General features: G+C 40.3%; 1 protein-coding gene across 1 annotated transcript in view; it reads left to right on the top strand.

Annotated features, from left to right (window-relative positions):
- The window catches only part of LOC113401622 (neurogenic locus protein delta), a 30,848-nt gene extending 14,415 nt beyond the window's left edge, over nt 1-16,433 (top strand). Inside the window, exons 3-7 of the mRNA XM_026641598.2 lie at nt 3,753-3,813; nt 8,316-8,573; nt 12,268-12,328; nt 12,495-13,868; nt 13,987-16,433. Of these exons, the coding sequence (XP_026497383.1) occupies nt 3,753-3,813; nt 8,316-8,573; nt 12,268-12,328; nt 12,495-13,868; nt 13,987-14,080 (1,848 nt within the window). The 3' untranslated portion in view covers nt 14,081-16,433. The remainder of the gene's footprint in view (nt 1-3,752; nt 3,814-8,315; nt 8,574-12,267; nt 12,329-12,494; nt 13,869-13,986) is intronic.
- Nucleotides 16,434-16,957: the final 524 nt, after the last annotated feature.

Genomic DNA, 16,957 nt, shown 5'->3' with positions numbered 1-16,957 from the left:
ATTAATTTTGGTTTTGAAAGTGCCACTAAAATGTTATAGTAGTATAAATCACATTCTGGACGAATACCAAAAATCCTATCAACCAATCACGAAACTTTCCTCTTTAACATTAACGCTTCCATTAGTCAATACCATTTCTGAGAGCAAACAAAAATTTCTCTCTTAACAATTTAAATGTGGAACGTCATAAGTTCACATAGACCGCGAGGTCGCTCGCTTTGACGTCTTTTGTCTATATGCGCTGCAACAGACGGTTCAGTATACCAACAGGTATGATCCGACCACTCGACGAAGTATCTCGAAAAATGAACACAACGTGAACGTAATGGTATTCACAATTTAACAGTATAACATATAGGCTTAATACCGCTCGCCATAGTTATTCGTGTTTACCACGAAACTGCTTAGCATTCTAACCGAATGCATGTGTACTGTCGCCAATAAAATGTCGACCTGGATATTTTTTGTACGAGAATATTTGTACACGAAATCTCTCATTCACACGGTATCAAATACGATGTTTATGTTACATAGCATGTACACTTATTTAATTTAAAGGTCCAATTTGTATTATGAATCATCAGGTCAATGGTCTGAGTAAAGGCGATACCAAAATAGAAAGAGATATACTTAATTAAAAGCATTAATAATTTGGATTATACAAGTTTGAATCGCTTTAATACTTCACGCTTCAAGTTCTATATTGAGCAGACATTGAAATTTGCATATCTTTTAATTTGACGTATGGTTTTATAAAAATCTAATCTTCCTCGAACAATTTTGTCTGAATATAAAGAGTTCGTTGCATATCAAACCTTATTTCAAAGGCTTGAAAATCCGAGTCTAATTCTTGTCGGGGTATAGTTAAATGTTAAAAACCTGTCCGAAACGATGTTACCACACTAGTGAAGTGTGAAATATGAAATCACGACTCTTCCACTTGCCCGGCTATTTGTGTTCCAAATAACTAGATATTTTCTCATGTTGTAACAAGTTTTTACTATCCGAATTCTGCCATTGGACGAAAAAAAAATAATCCAACAGGTATATTTAATTCCATTTTGAACAGTTTCATGTACAAAAAATCGTTATTTCGAATTCCATATTCAAAACTCAACTATTGTTTTGGTACAAATAGTTAGTACCATGATAAGCAAAATACATACCATCTGTTGCAGTTTCACGCGCTTTCATTGAACAAAGGCAAACAAAACAATAAATAAGTTATACAAACAATGGCGACCGAAACACGTGCATGAAAGATGCGCGAAAGTAGCGGTCACCTGATTATACCTTTTGTCCAAGGAGCTGTAAAACATCCCAAACACATGGAGTTTAAAAACAAAACGTAAAAATACGAATCCTTTCCCACGTATCCTTACATTTCGGGTCTTTAATTAATAACGAAACAGGCTCTGATATGGAAGTCGCCTCTTTAAGCACCCTCATAAAACGATTATCAAATAATTTCCCGGCTTTCAGACCACGATATCGTTCTATTGCATTCGTTTGAGCCAGTAATACAATTTAACGCATCGCATTCAAAGGGATTGTTTATGATCCACGATATGGTACTATCCCACGATATCGAAAACCGTAAATGTTATTTTAATATATTAAATGCCAGATAATTCAAGTTTACAATGACCGATATACGAAAATTTAAAACAATGCAATGAAATCGAAACGATTGAATGTCAAGTAGGATTTTATAAATAAAGTTGATTATACACTAGCGAGGAGATTTCCTCCAGTAGACAAGCCCGTGCAAGTATTATAAGTATACGGTATCACCGGCTCGGCACGTTTATAAAGGCTACCTGTACACGTACGCTTACGTCGTCGTCCGCTTTTTATGGACTGCCTCGAGAGTCACTGTCGTGGGAACCGGCATATACTTACGCCCGACTACAGCTGACCGAAATGCGCTCTCCATACTCGATTAACAAATCAATACGCCGTATACTACGACCCACCATATTTGATCATGCAAACAAATCATATTAATTTATTTCGACAACCGTGCCCTCGCTCCTTATAGAGACAGAGAACAGTTTACGTTAAATTGACGTTACATTGACGAAAGGTACTTGCAGTGATTAAGGTTCAAATTCGTTTAGTCGTACAATCGGGTCTCGACTGTTTGGTATTCAGTAATGTTCGATAACACGTCCGCTTGTGTTGTCAATGTATTAAACGATGCTCACTTATTATAAATTCGTCAAAACTACGTATCGAAAGCTTTTATTGCGCGTTGCCCGACTACGTCTAAAAGCAAGGCAAAAACCCGTGCATTTTTACCGTATACAGCCGTGTGATGTGCGTTGGGAAACTGGATTTCTACTATTGATTTCCATCATCCGACAATGATTATTGTTCGTTAGAGAGGCTCATATCAGTTCCTATGCAAATAGCTCATTGTTAGTTCTCGCTGATGTAAATTGTGTTTTCATTCATCATGCTAATTGACAATGGGGGACATCTGTCAGATCTGAATCACTCCTTAAGAGTTCGTGTGGTGATCTTATGAAGAAATTAAAATGGTGACCCTTTACATCCGTTAGGCGCAGCTGCAGACGACTTGTGACGTGTGTGTATCTGATTACATTTGGTCACGGGCCTCGACTGTTTTTGAGGATTTAAAACGTCATTTATCGTCATCGGTCATCGCCGTCTGATTACCGTATTGATATTAAGTGACCTGTTTTTTTTTTCTTCAATTACTTTGCTTACCTGTTATTATCAAAACGTGTCACGCATCGAATTATCATTCCAAATTAAATTGGGTCACTAATCATTCATTTTGATCTAAACCTAAAAAAAAATCAACTTAATGGAACCAGAATTAATTATTTTGATACTTTGTGCAGTCATTATATTAACATATCCCAATTATAAGTTAATTAAATTTAATTATTATTGATTACATCGCGACTAGTTTTAGAAAGAAAAAGATAATTTCACGATTAGAACTATCATTGCTTATATATCATTCTAGTTCAAAATTCCTAAGTCAACTGTAATTAAATTTTATAGTGCAACTATTATATTGTATGTGTTCGCTGTATCGGAATGACGCCTCTCTTTTTTATGTTAGTGGCAACCGGTTTCACGGGAACGATGAGAGAAATTTCATAAAGCGCAACAATTTTACACATTTTTGCATGAACGAAATTCGAATCGTCATAAAAGCCATTGATAAAGTTGACGGGCGCCTACAAGCTGTTGACTCCGTGTCTTATCACTGATAATCGATTTTCGACTGCCGTTTCGCCTCCTTATGTAAACACCGACAAATGTCAATAGTCTATCTGATACGCACCCGTTAACATTTTTTTTTTTATTTTCGAAGCGACGGTAACATTACACTATTCCATATTGGGCATTAAGTACTCCAGCATTCGCCTTATTGCGCTAGTTGTATTTTTAGCTCGTATTATAACAATTCAACCATCTGCTCCTTGGTTCACCTGTCTATCATGTTGTTAATTTACACTCATCCGCCATACTGAACGACGTCGTAAAGTAAAGGAAATATTTGAAATGCTCGAGCGCCGCACCCATTTTAAAGGTCTCAGCTTAAGATGGTAGGATATCTTGGGTTATCTCATTGTGAGACGAGCGACACCAAAACGTACTGGTTGAACTTATAAGTGAAGAATGTACCTTTAACTTTATAGTCGTTTAATAAACTTTCCATTTATAGCTGACTCGATTTTTATTTTGTTATAATTGTATTCTTTTGTTTTCAGGGAACCTTCTCGCTTATAGTCGAAGCGTGGCACGACACGAACGAGACGTCAAGATCTGATGGTAAGTCAATTTCGTAAATTTTTTACCGCGATTATGATAAAAAAGTGTCATGAAAACTTTGAATTTTTTGTATAATTCATATCACGTTTGTCACGACTCGCTCACATTCAGATTTCACTGTAATTCTGGGTGTTTATCGTGCATTTAACGGACAGTATGTATATTTGAATGCTTATATTATCATATCGTGGAAGACAAAAATGTTCCCATGGTGCGGACGATTGGTGTTCAAAGCACGCGGCGGCGCGCGTGAGTCGCTTCGCAATGCTCGTCTTATTCTAATAAACTCAGCCTTCTGTAGGACGAAAATTTAGTAGAAATGTTCTAATATATTCCGATGGACGATGACCGATACCTAGACGAAATTATTCATTGCTTATTGGAGGATTACACGATAACGTATATTTATCCTCACGTAATGCTGCTATCTAAAAAATAACACGTATGTTTGCCATATGCCAAATAGATTCAGATAACTATCATCTAAAATAATGTATGCTCGATGGAATCGATTTTAAAGTTTGGCTTATTGCGTTCGACGATACCAGCCGGAGTTTAAACGCCCAATAAAGAATCGACAGTTTTACGGCTTACATGCGACATGGCGTGACCGAAAAAACGATTACCGATGAGTTGTTACCGCACAAACGTAAATACATCAAAATAATTCGCTGCGTGTATCCACACAACTCTCGACATAGATGAATTAATAAGTCAAAGTATTTAAATAAAACAAAAGATCAACGATTAGCTCTGTCCGATTCGATGTTTTAAAAATACAGAATAGCGAACGCGAAAACTGACTGTTGACGCCCATTTCTTAATTAGTTTTTCATCCCGCTGCACTCTGACCGACATAATTACTACTCCTGACCGGGTAACAAAAACTTTGGGTGATTTACTTAAAAGAGATTTAAAGATACGGAGGAGTGTTACGGGCCGGTTTACCGAAAATCATTAGCGTTCGAAGTGGATAGCTTAAGAGGACGGGTATATTTTTAATACGGCGCGGGAGCGATGGGCGGCGCCGACTCACTACCGAGAAATGTTACCAACAGAAATCTAATCAACCATAATAACAGGTTACATGCACGCCGTTTGTGTTCACTCACTATCGACCCATTGGGCTAATGTTTAATTAAATCACATTCAGTTTTTTCTAATATAATACAGCTGCATTCATAAGGAATTATGTTGTGTGGTTACCGAGATACCCTACATCTTAGGATATAGCACAGAAAACATCCAAGAAACGCGAATAATAGCTACACAAAACCAAAGTATGCAATATATCACAGATAAGTATGAATGCAACAATGAATTGATGGCTTACGGGGACGTAGAATGGGATTCTTGTACTAAACAAATATCCGCCCGACAATGGACTGGTTCGCTTGCAATTCTGACGTCGCTCGCTCCTTCACCGAAATCTTTTGTGCGTCGCCCGAGGCAGGCGGGGTTGCACCTGGAATGCACTAACGGCCTAATGTATTGTTTACATAATGCTAAAAACTTGCCTCCGAGGAAATAGACTTTAGTTTACACTTCATCTTTCGTCGTCGTAGGGCTTGACTGGATAAAAAATCACGGAAGACGGTCCGGAAGGCTCAATTTATGATGTAACAGGCGTTGGCTCGGTCGGGAAGCGCTGTCGACAGATGCTAAGCACATGCTCCGGATAATAGGTGAGCAACAATGTCTCACCCCGTGCGTTTTGTTTATCGAGTCGCCACTTCGTTTACGATTATTGCACAGTCTCGATTTACACCTACGTATTGTTTGAACAAGAATAGGAGCGTGTGAAAAGAGAGTAGTGATAACAGATACGTAAGGCAATTACGTGTCTGGTCTGGCGCGAAGTAAACAGCCGCGCGGCCGCTGCCTAATATTACAAACGAGATCCGATTATGATGCTGTTATGTGACTGCTCTTTCCCCTGTAAAATTTAAATTTTTATTAATAATAATATTTAATAAAATTTATTTCTTCTTTAAATGTTAGTATTTTGCGATTTTTTTTTATTGTTAAAAACTAAGGGTTTGGGTGTTATATTTCGAATTGCCGGAGAGCCTTAAACCCTCAAATGCTGACACGAGATTGTGCGACTGTTTATCTAACGCAGGGCGCGACGACGAGCGCGCACTCGAACTCAAATACACGTCGAGCATTAGAAGTGGACAGTTTTATAAACAAAAGAAGTGAGTCGTTTGTGTACACGGTCCATTGATGAGATGCCGTTTCCCACAGCGCCAGCGGCAACGTGTCGGCCGGTTAGGCAGGTGTCTAAAACGAGAAATCGAGACAACTGACAATGATTCGCCTGTAAAACGGGATAAAAACATGGCGATTTCGTTTTCATTCATGTTCGACGCGAGCTCTCTGCAATTAGACCATCGCCGAACCAGATCGAGTACTAGTTGTCAATCCACAACCTATATAATGAACTAGAACGAGCATCCGGTGGCCTTATTGATTGATCGACGATCAACGGAAGCCGGTTCGCGTGATCCCATCCCCTGTCTTCCCTAAAATCGCGTTTAAAATACACCAAATCGACTTCGACCGCCTCTGATATCAAACTCAAGTCAAATTATCTGTTATTTCGCTTTCTTTTGTTTGTATCGGTGAATTTATTCTTAGTTTATTTGTGTGACCTCTGGGCGCGTAATTACAGGTTATGAGACGTCAGACCAGCACGTACCGGTGTTGTTGCCCCGTTCTGCTTTAAATGTGTTATTTATTTGTAAATTGGAACTACATTAATAGACGCAATAGGATACACCTTCATTTAATATCGTTTCGACAATAATTTGGGATGATGAGTGTAATTTGTACCGGCTCCGCAACAACGAATGAAATCTTTTAACTTCTTTATTGTACGTAGAAGGCAAAAAGCGTTGAGCAATTTTCCTACAAATTACAGCTGTCTGGGTTGGCTATAATGTAAGGATGTAACGTTTTCACATATGCATACTTTAAATATACGATGGTTAATTTATCAAGTTCATTTTATAAAAGATAGTAACTAACGTACGATGTCCAAATGCTCATATATCACTCGGGTAGCAACCCTAGCGCACCTGAGCCAAGTGCACGGTTGCCATAATTCTCTGCGCACATTCGAACTAAATTGCACGCCGCTCCGGCTCCGTTCCCACACATCATTTTTCTAATTCCCTCCGAACTCTGCACTTCGCTTTAATAACGCTTCTTTGTAACGAACGTATCGTATTACACCATCCTCTAAAATTACCGCACAAAGATTTATAATGTTGTATATTAGATATTGTTCTTTCTTTTATTTCGATTGTCGATCACGTTCGTACGATATGACGATAAAAGGTTTTGCGAGTTCACGCGCTAAAATCTATCCAATAACACGATTTACGTTTTCTATTCGAATCGATCGCGGATTGAATTTATTGATATTTATTATATTTTCGTTGGGCGAGCTCCGAGTGTAGGTACGTGTTTTATCTTCTAGATTTATTGCACAGATACGATCGGTGTAAGCTTACGTTCAATTGTATACACTGAGGTATTCCGGCTTCGCATCGCGAGCCTTCGTCACTTATTACAGATAATAAAGAATTGCGTAAGAAACGTCAAGTATAAACTTATCTCACCTTCACTTTTTATTTAAAAAAAAAACGTTGGGAGGTTTTAATAAATTTTGATTGTAAACAAAATAAAATCGAGTCGATTGAAGATAAACGCATTCTCATTACTCGATATGCTTTATCGCGGACACCCCATACAATACCGAAGAACAATCCTATGCTATCGAATGCCATACGCCACGAAATTTGTTGGGATCGATCGTTTTTATATACCTTTTAATTTTGTTTCGCGTCTGGTTTAATTTTATCTGCTGTCGGGATTACCGGCTTAGGAATGTAACGTCGAGCGTAGCAAAAAGAGAAAAAGTGGACATACACGAAGAGAGATAAATAAAGGAACTGGTCGACGCTAAGGTTTCCCAGCGCGCCTCCGTCTCACAACTCACATCTCTTTGATGAATGGATTGGCAGTTTATTTTTTTAATCAGTGCGGGTAGTTTGCGCGGAACACTTTTTGTTGGCAGTTATGCGAGCTTAGCCTTCCTTGCTCTCGCACTTCCAATTTTTTTCCAACGTTTTCTACTTATAACAGCGCTTATTAGCTGGAAATAGTTTAAGTAACTAGTTACACGATGCAAGAATGTGGTTAAAACTCTTAATCAATCAAACGGGCGCCAACGAACCAAAACAGTGAATCACGCTTGGGAACAATGAAATCTCGCGTTTGAATGCGGGCGTCAAACAGGCCACAGTAACAGGTCAATTTGCTTCCATACCCTTTCCCACGCTGATAAACAAATTACTTTTTCTTTATCGAATTAAGCCGTGTCGTTATCCTTACGAGATTTCGATCTCATTCTGTGGGAGCATTAGAAGAATGTGTATCTTTTTGCGCTTTGTATAGAGTTGGAATTCGTGTATTAAAATATTTTCTTATTTCAGATTCACTCATTGCGCGGATGACAAAGCAGAGCATAGCTGACGTTGGAGGGCCATGGATAGAGGAGGAACAGCGGTGGGGCAATGTAGGCGGAGCACATCTGAAGCTATCCTACCGGGTTACGTGTGCAGCGCACTACTACGGACCAGGGTGTGAAGTTCTCTGCAGACCAAGAGACGATGCTTTTGGACACTACACTTGTTCTCCCTCTGGTGAAATAGTTTGCAAGACCGGGTGGACCGGGGATTACTGCTCGAAACGTAAGTTGATTTCGTAATACATTTATATAGTGACATCTGTCAGTTGGTGTGCGTAGCGCCCGCAAATGATTATTAAAATAGCATTCCTAAATTCAGGCTTCCTCATTAATGGGTTACGATGACAAATTCGGTCGAACATCCTCTAATAAACCTAATTTAAACATGACCTTTCACGTGGCAAATGTAATGCTTTCTAACCTCAATACTACTGAGTCATCGAGGTCAAGGGAGGTTCGCAACCTCCCATAATCCGTAGGAACTATATCCATCCTGAAATATTATTAAAATAAAATAATACGCATACAAGTTTACTGTAATATTTATAAGTTTACTTAAAAATTGATTTTTTATTTAAAAAAATCTACTTTAGTAATGTTAATGACCTTTTATGGTGAGGTCTCTAACAAAATTCTTGAGTTCAAAAACCTAAATATGACCGCTTCGACACGTCGCTTCCTTTTAACACATTAATAATATTTCAGCTGTTACCAAATTCATTACATTTCTAAAAGTTATTGTTTTAATATATAAAAAAATCTCATCTTGTTACATTTTAATTATTTCCTTTAAATTCGTTTTATAATCGTCGGATCGTTGATTCAAATATTTAATTCTAGATATGTATCTTCTTCCGTCATTAAAATTTATTGCGCGGCATAAACTAAATCACCAACATTAACGTTTTGTTAATTCAATTCCCTAAGTCGGACCGCGATGATAAATCATAAAAAAATACTTCGATTTAGCTTACTTTTTAGCTATCGATATAACTAAAATAGATATTTAAATTAATTTACTTTAAAGTATAGTCACATGTTTAACGACGAGCGTGCGACCGATTGAGCCGGTGTGGTCTTTGAATGCTGCCGGATTTGTAAACAAAAGCAAGAGAAAACACCGCCCGCGCGTCTCATTAGCGACATACATCAATGCCCTGCCCTTTTCATTATCACTTTCATAGGAACATTTTCAATATATTTCCTAATATGACTTCATTAAAAACTGTACGTTATCCTCGTATCAATTAATTTGATTTACAAAGAAAGTCGGCGTTAAAGTGATTAGACTCGTTGATTACATTGCACCCACTTTTCCCAGTTCCGCAGAGCAAAACAGCGATTGATTTGCAATTCTAATGAATCGCGATCAAGCGGATGGCTGTCAATAAAAAATCTAAACGTTTCAAACGTCATTACGACGTTCTGACGTATGTTAAACACATCGCGTCTTGTATTGTAAAACAAAGCGGTGCGTCTCAAGATGCATTGTGGCGGGCGGATGTCGCGTCGCAATCTCGGCAGCCCCACCTGCCGCCGCGTTCCCACACTCCGGCGCCGCAAAAAAACGCGCGAGAGAGAGACACCGCACCTTGCTTCGCGTAGCGCTCCATCCCACTCGCACGCCAGGGCTGTCCGCCCGCTAGCCATGCGATCCTAGGACAACCACGCGACGGGATAACCACGAAATCACAATTTTCTGGTAAAAGTAAACAGTTGCGGTCGAGAAATATGCCAACTATTTATGATGGGCGAGAAATTTCTTAACATGGCGTGAGAGAAACTTTAATAATATTTTACTTTCTCTCAGCTAGTTTTAGTTACATATGAAATACAATGGAAGATCTAAACGTCGCCCGTAGTACGTGAGTACTTCGGAGATTACGAAAATGTAAAAGCGAATGAAGCGGCCATAATGAAATGAAAACACCGCTGTACGCTTGCACACGCACACATCGCTCCACGAGCGCAATACAGACGCCGCGAACCGGGTCAAAAACACCTTTAAACGAGAACCAAACTCCAATCGAAATAAACTTTGTACTTGACCGTGTCATGAAACTTGCCTCACATCTGCCGAACGGTATCTCGTTTTCTGGGAAAGCATAACATCCCGAAAACTTATTTGCATGTCCCGACGGCATTATCTCGATCGTCCAGCTCTCCTTCTTAATGATAGGGTAAACATCGCAAGCGAACCCCTTTACGGCCGCTTAATTTCGCCTAATTGTTAGCGAGAGTGGAGTTCTCACGAGTATTACCTTCTGTGCGGAGTCTCAAATCCAATCCCACGCGCACCTAATTTCCGCTTCGAATAGAAACAGATGTCTGAACAGTTAAATATTTGCTCGACTCTGAACACGTGTGCGTCTTCCTCGGTGGACGCTTTTTGTCTTTACCTGACCTCGCAAAGGCCAAAGTTGTTTCGTATTTTGTATAGCATTGGCCAGTCGCAGTGCGGCGTGCCTTACCATTAGAAATCGATACGGTTCGTATTCATTGATAATAATTAATAGCTAGGGGAGCGGTAAACATCCATATAGAAGCTCTCGTGCACACTTAACCTAATACTTTTCTTGAAGTGTAATTTTTATGACTCCCGATTTACTAACGTTCAAGGGCTTCGATAAGGAAACTCGAGCATGTGTACTGGATAGTTCAATCATAATTTAAGTTACAGCTACTCGAAAACCTTTGATGTCTCTTGATGCCGACCTTGTTTCTATTCTTTATGCCTCCTTAAACTATTCGATATTTAACGCTATAAATAGCCATACAAAGGTTAAAAATATTGTTAAGAAACATAAGATTCAACTTGCGAAAGTAAATACTGCAATCCGTGAAAGTGAATTATATTTTCAATTTCATCTACAACAATAAATATTAAATAACTTTACCAATTTAGCTGAGTGAATGGTAAGCGGATTTGCGAACGCTCTGAGAGAGTTCGGAGGGCTTTGTGTTAGCCCGGCTGAGTTTATACCTATATTACGGTCTAGGGAGCGGCGGGCGGGCTAATCTCCTTTATTATATCTCCGCCACTGAGCTCGGAAATCCAGAGATATAGCCGACCAGAACAGTTTCCTCGTTCAATTTAGAACGCGAAAGCCAGACTTAAATATGCATTAGGATAGGTTATGTGGCGAACAAAATGGCGCCGTCTTAGTATTTTTCTAGTGAGTTAGGGGACTAGTAACGGTCGAGTGACGGTTAGACTCCCCGCGCTATCTGCCCCCTTTGTATTCGCTCCGATAACTTGCCCATGCGCACCCGACCGATACGACGCCGCACCGCACTTCTCATTTCAAAACACTATTTTTTACAACGCTCACTGTGCCATTACTTCTTTTCTTTTTGTTATTAATACCTTCTTCTGTACTTAAACCGCAATGCACACGTACATTCAAGATTATTCCATTACATTTTCATTACATGGTAAAGCCAGAACAGGGTAAGGTTCGCCGAGTATAACACGTAAATCACACGGTTAACGATGCGCACATATTACGTTCGTAATACATCACGTCCGAGTAAAATATAAATGTTTAGAATCCAATATTATACCTTTATGAAATAAAGGGATACGGAGGACTGAATTTACGCCCTGAAAGTAGGTTTTAGGTATGCGTATAAGGAAATTAATTTGAGTAATAAAGTTTGTATGGAATCTCGCTTCGGTTATAGTTGAAGATAAATGATCAGTGCGCGTGACCTCGCCCCCTACTCGGGACGCTAACGAACCTCTCTCTTTGTTACCGTGTCCTTTGCGATTCTTCGTAGATTCCAAAGCTAATACGTGAAACTGCGTACCGGTGAGGAATTATCGACCGTTTTTGCTTCGAAGTACCACCGCTGGCGTTCCATTGTGTACGTTTTGTCTTTGTGATGCGCTAACGAATCTATTCCTTTTGTTGCAGCGAGATGCCTGCCCGGCTGCGATGCGGAGCACGGCCACTGCCTCAAGCCCGACGAATGCATGTGAGTATCTACTTCGCACCTTTGTGCTAAACGCTTAACGTTCTCCTGACTCTAAATCATTCATCCTCCTCATTCATTGTTCGTTGCGATGAAAGACATATTACGCTTTTTGTCGCTTGTTATCACGTTGTATAATTTACTGACGTTTGTTTTTGTTTAATTTCAGTTGTCATTCGGGCTGGGTGGGCGAACTCTGCGACCAGTGCGAGCGGCATCCCGGATGCGTACACGGTACCTGTTCTAAGCCGTGGGACTGCATATGCGAGGAGGGTTGGGGTGGTCTATTTTGTAACCAAGATCTAAATTACTGCACGAATCATCGACCCTGCAGAAATGGGGGTACTTGCCACAACACCGGGCAAGGGAGTTATACCTGTGTTTGTCCACCTGAGTACACGGGTCCCGATTGCGAGAAATCACTTCACTCCTGCGCAGTCCGACCTTGCCAAAATGGAGGCGCCTGCGTTCCAGACGAGAGCGGTGAATTATCTTGCGCCTGTCCATCTGGCTACGAAGGAGCGCGCTGCGAAACTAGAAGACTGACTTGCGCCGACCAACCTTGTCGAAACGGTGGCACATGTGAACCACGACCCTCCGGCTACGTATGTTCGTGTCCTCCGGGCTACGCGGGAGTCGACTGCGCCGTCGAAGCCGACCCCTGCGCTGCTAATCCTTGTCGAAATGGAGCAACTTGCGCGCGCGCCGGAGACGGCTTTCGATGCAGCTGTAAACCGGGTTTTAGGGGAAATCGATGCGAAATCGACATCGACGACTGCGCAGGAATAATTTGCGAACACGGAGGTACCTGCGTGGATTTAGTGAACGGGCAGAGATGTCAATGTGCGCCTGGCTTCCTAGGCCCGAGATGCGAAACTCGCGTGGACTTCTGCTTAGCGAAACCCTGCGCCAACGGAGGAGAATGTCACGTTCTGGACAACGACTACGAGTGCCGTTGTCGACCGGGTTTCGCGGGAAAGGACTGCAGCATCGACGTCGACGAGTGCGCCTCTTCCCCCTGCAGGAACGGCGGAACTTGCCGAGATCGGGTCGACGGCTACCATTGCAACTGCCCAACGGGCTGGGGAGGAAAGTCTTGCACGGTATCACTAGCAGACTTCGCGGCCGCCAAGCCGGCGGGCGGACACCTGAGACGCGTGGGCGACGAGACGCCCGAGGAGGAGAGCCTGTCGGGGCGGCACGTGGCGCTCATCGCGGCGCTGTCGGCCGTGGTCCCGGCGGCGGCGCTGGCGGCCGCCGTGGCCGTCGCCTGCGTGCGGAGGCGGAGAAAACGAGCGCAGAACGCCGCGGACGCGGAGGCGCGAGCGCAGAACGCGGCCAACGCGGGCGGCGGCGGGCGCGTCATCCGCAACACGTGGGGCAAGTGCGAGGGGCCCGTGCCCGAGTGCCAGAACGCGCACAACGCGGCGGCCGAGGAGTGCAAGCGGAAGACGCTCAACACGGAGAGCGCCGCGCGGCTGCTGGCGGCGCTCGACCCGCGGCTGTCGCGGCTCTCCGCGGACTCGGCGTATTGCGCTAATAGGTCAGTATCTCTTGATTACTCTACTTATTTTGTAACAAAATCCAGTTTCAACATTTTAAAGTGTACATGAAAAAATAAAATTATCATAAAAATTTAACATTTCTTTCATTTGTTACAGCGATACGTCACTAGTGAAGCGAGCGCTTGAAGGCGGAGGGGTGTACGTGTTAGACGACCACTGCCTGCCGCCCACGTTCGCCACGCAAGTGTAGTGCTAACCAATGCGGCAATGAACATTAACTTATTTATTCACATCGGACGCTCGTGCGAACTAGGCTGTGCGCCGCGTGTACATATAGCGTAAAGTGTAAAGTGACTCCTGTATAGACGGCTAGTTGTAAGTATTCGGATATATTTATTTGAGCGCGATCCGTACGCCCTGTAAATAGTATCGGCGGTTCGGATCGCTTTTTCCACCCTTTATCGGCAAGCGTCGCCCGATACGCCGGAACCCTCGTACCGTTTCGATGTCTGAGCTGTTCGTGGATCGAGTTAGGGTCGTAATCATCACGTGCGTGTTCGGTTGGGTGAGGACCGCGCTTGCTGTGGGGTAGTGGACCACGGTCCACTGTCTGCGATCTCTGTAGGTAACGGTGAAGCGGCTCGCGCGGTCTCGGTCCGCCGCGTGGACCGCCCGCGGGCTCCGTACTGAGCGCCGGCTCCAAGCGCAGATAGTCTACACATCGCATGTTAACTAGCTGCGTCAAAAATTTGTTTACTATATTGTTTTGTCAGAAAATATCAGTTTTTAAATTATTGTTATGAACATAATTATTTAAAAGTAGCACAATTAACATGCGAATTTTCATAACTACTTAATTTAGATCTCAGTTCAATCCGACAAATAATATAACATAATCTGTGCCAATGAATCAGTTGTCTCCGTGCGCACGAGTCGGTGGTCGGTATGGTTCCTGTGTAGTTCACGCCCCTCTGTCCCCTTTTTTAGACTCGCACCAGTATATAAACCAAACCGTGCGTAATATAAGATTTTAGACTAATTTATATAAAACGCAAAAATATGCGTTCTGTTTTTACATTGATTTTTTGTGATTGACTAATTATTGTCATTGTTCCTATGATTATGATTGTTAATTAAACATTAAAAAAAAATCTTGTTCAGGTTTTCTTAAAAATCGACATAGATTTTTACACCAATTTCACTTCTTTTGTATCTGGAATATAGAATAAACGTTGTTCCTCGATCCGAGCGCCATTTTTTCCCCCTTCACGTTACAGCGTGGAGGTCGTAGAAATCGCTCTCGCATCTCACAGTAAATAACTCAGCGCACGTAATTAGTCCATAGGTTAAAATAATTTGAGTACTTATAAGAAACAAATGTCCTAAGTAAGTAATAACCTAAGTCATTGTGTATAAAAAAACTATTAAGTTTTAGTCATGTAAGTATATTCTCCATTACTATCCTAAGAGTACTGCGACAATATATGTGTCATTAGGCAACATAGGACGCGATGCCACTGGTTGTTTTAACTTATTTATTTTAATACATACATTACGAGCTGTTTATGCATCGCCCACGACCCCTCGCATATTCGCGTATTGAATGTGCGAGCCGCCGTCGACGGTTCTGTGAAATAATTTATGTTAAATTACCGTCTTACTAAACGTTTTGTAGATATAATTCTATAAGTTATAGTTACCTCTTATGTTGCCTTCTGTACTCGATAGATTTAATGTGGGTTAAATCGACAAAATTGTAAAATTATATCAAACTATGAATAGACTGATGATCAATAATAATGTTCTTGTATTTAATTTTGTAAGATGACAAAATGTAATAATAAATTATGTGAAAATAGGAAACATTACGAGAAGTAACATTATCATATCTAGCGTACTTAAACAGTGATCACAGTTGATGTACTTTCATTTTTCTTTTTGAATTTGTTTGTTTTTTTTTTAATTTTTAATTATATACGCCTTAATATTAATACGTTCCGAAACAATAAAATGACAGTATTTTTAATTTATTTATTAAAAATATTATTTCGATTATTGTTTATTAGTTTCTCTATAAAAGAAAAATCATTGTTTATTTTTTGAACTCTGTTTACAATTGACTGAAGCTAAATTGTCTTCTTGGTTTAATTTTGGACACTATGAGAATCATGTATGCATTTAGTTAAGTGTGAGTATACTGAAAGCCATTTAATTCGAATCATTCCATTTCTAATAAGTAAACTTATCTTTTAAAAAATAATCCTTGCTATTTTTCTACGTTTATTTTGCATGCGAACAAAGTAATTGTCTTGATTACTCTATGTATTATCTTATATAACATTACATAAATATATTGTACTTTCTTATGTACTTTTAGTATATTCACATTTCTTTTCTGAGTTAAAAGAAAAATGAAAGCAATCGTATGTGGACGAGTGTAACAAATAATTCCATAAATAGATCCTATCACGATTAAAGTCATTGTAATGCTATTTCGGTGATATATTTGTCAGCGAGTGTATGTGACGAATGTGTATTATTATGTGCAGCGATAAAAGGAGAAATAAAATGTTAATAAACAATTGTTTACAAAAGATTAAAAAGGAATTTCATTTAAACCCTCTAATTTGTTACAAACTGTTCGAGTTCCATGTTTAAACAGAATTAGCGCTGCGAGCCAACTTATGACATCCATATGTGGAAGACATAAGTTAATTAGTTTGGTGCAATTATCGGCGTAATGAAAATACGTCGAAATCGATGAAGTAAAATAATTAACGTCGAGTTAATTGCGATTATTTATTTTCTAGCAATAAATAATACTCCTACGACGCTTCGTATTCGAGACGTGCAATACTTCAATAAAGTCTAATCTTTTATTATAGACCAATTATAAAGGGTTCCAAGTTTAAACCAGGAAATAATTTTAACTGCTGGAGTATATTCGTTTATCTTATGCCTCTTGATATTTACGACTACGTTACGATTCAAGCAGTAAAAATGATTTCCCAATTAAAAGCATATACAAGAATAAGACTTATTAGCAGAATAATCTTCAAATTTTTCGTATAGTTATATGAACCTATAGCTTCCGAACTACAATTTAATGAAGAATTAACAGCTTTCA

Source organism: Vanessa tameamea, chromosome 20, assembly GCF_037043105.1.
Source record: "Vanessa tameamea isolate UH-Manoa-2023 chromosome 20, ilVanTame1 primary haplotype, whole genome shotgun sequence".
In the NCBI taxonomy this organism is placed as follows: domain Eukaryota; kingdom Metazoa; phylum Arthropoda; class Insecta; order Lepidoptera; family Nymphalidae; genus Vanessa; species Vanessa tameamea.
This window is presented reverse-complemented; position numbering and strand designations above follow the sequence as displayed.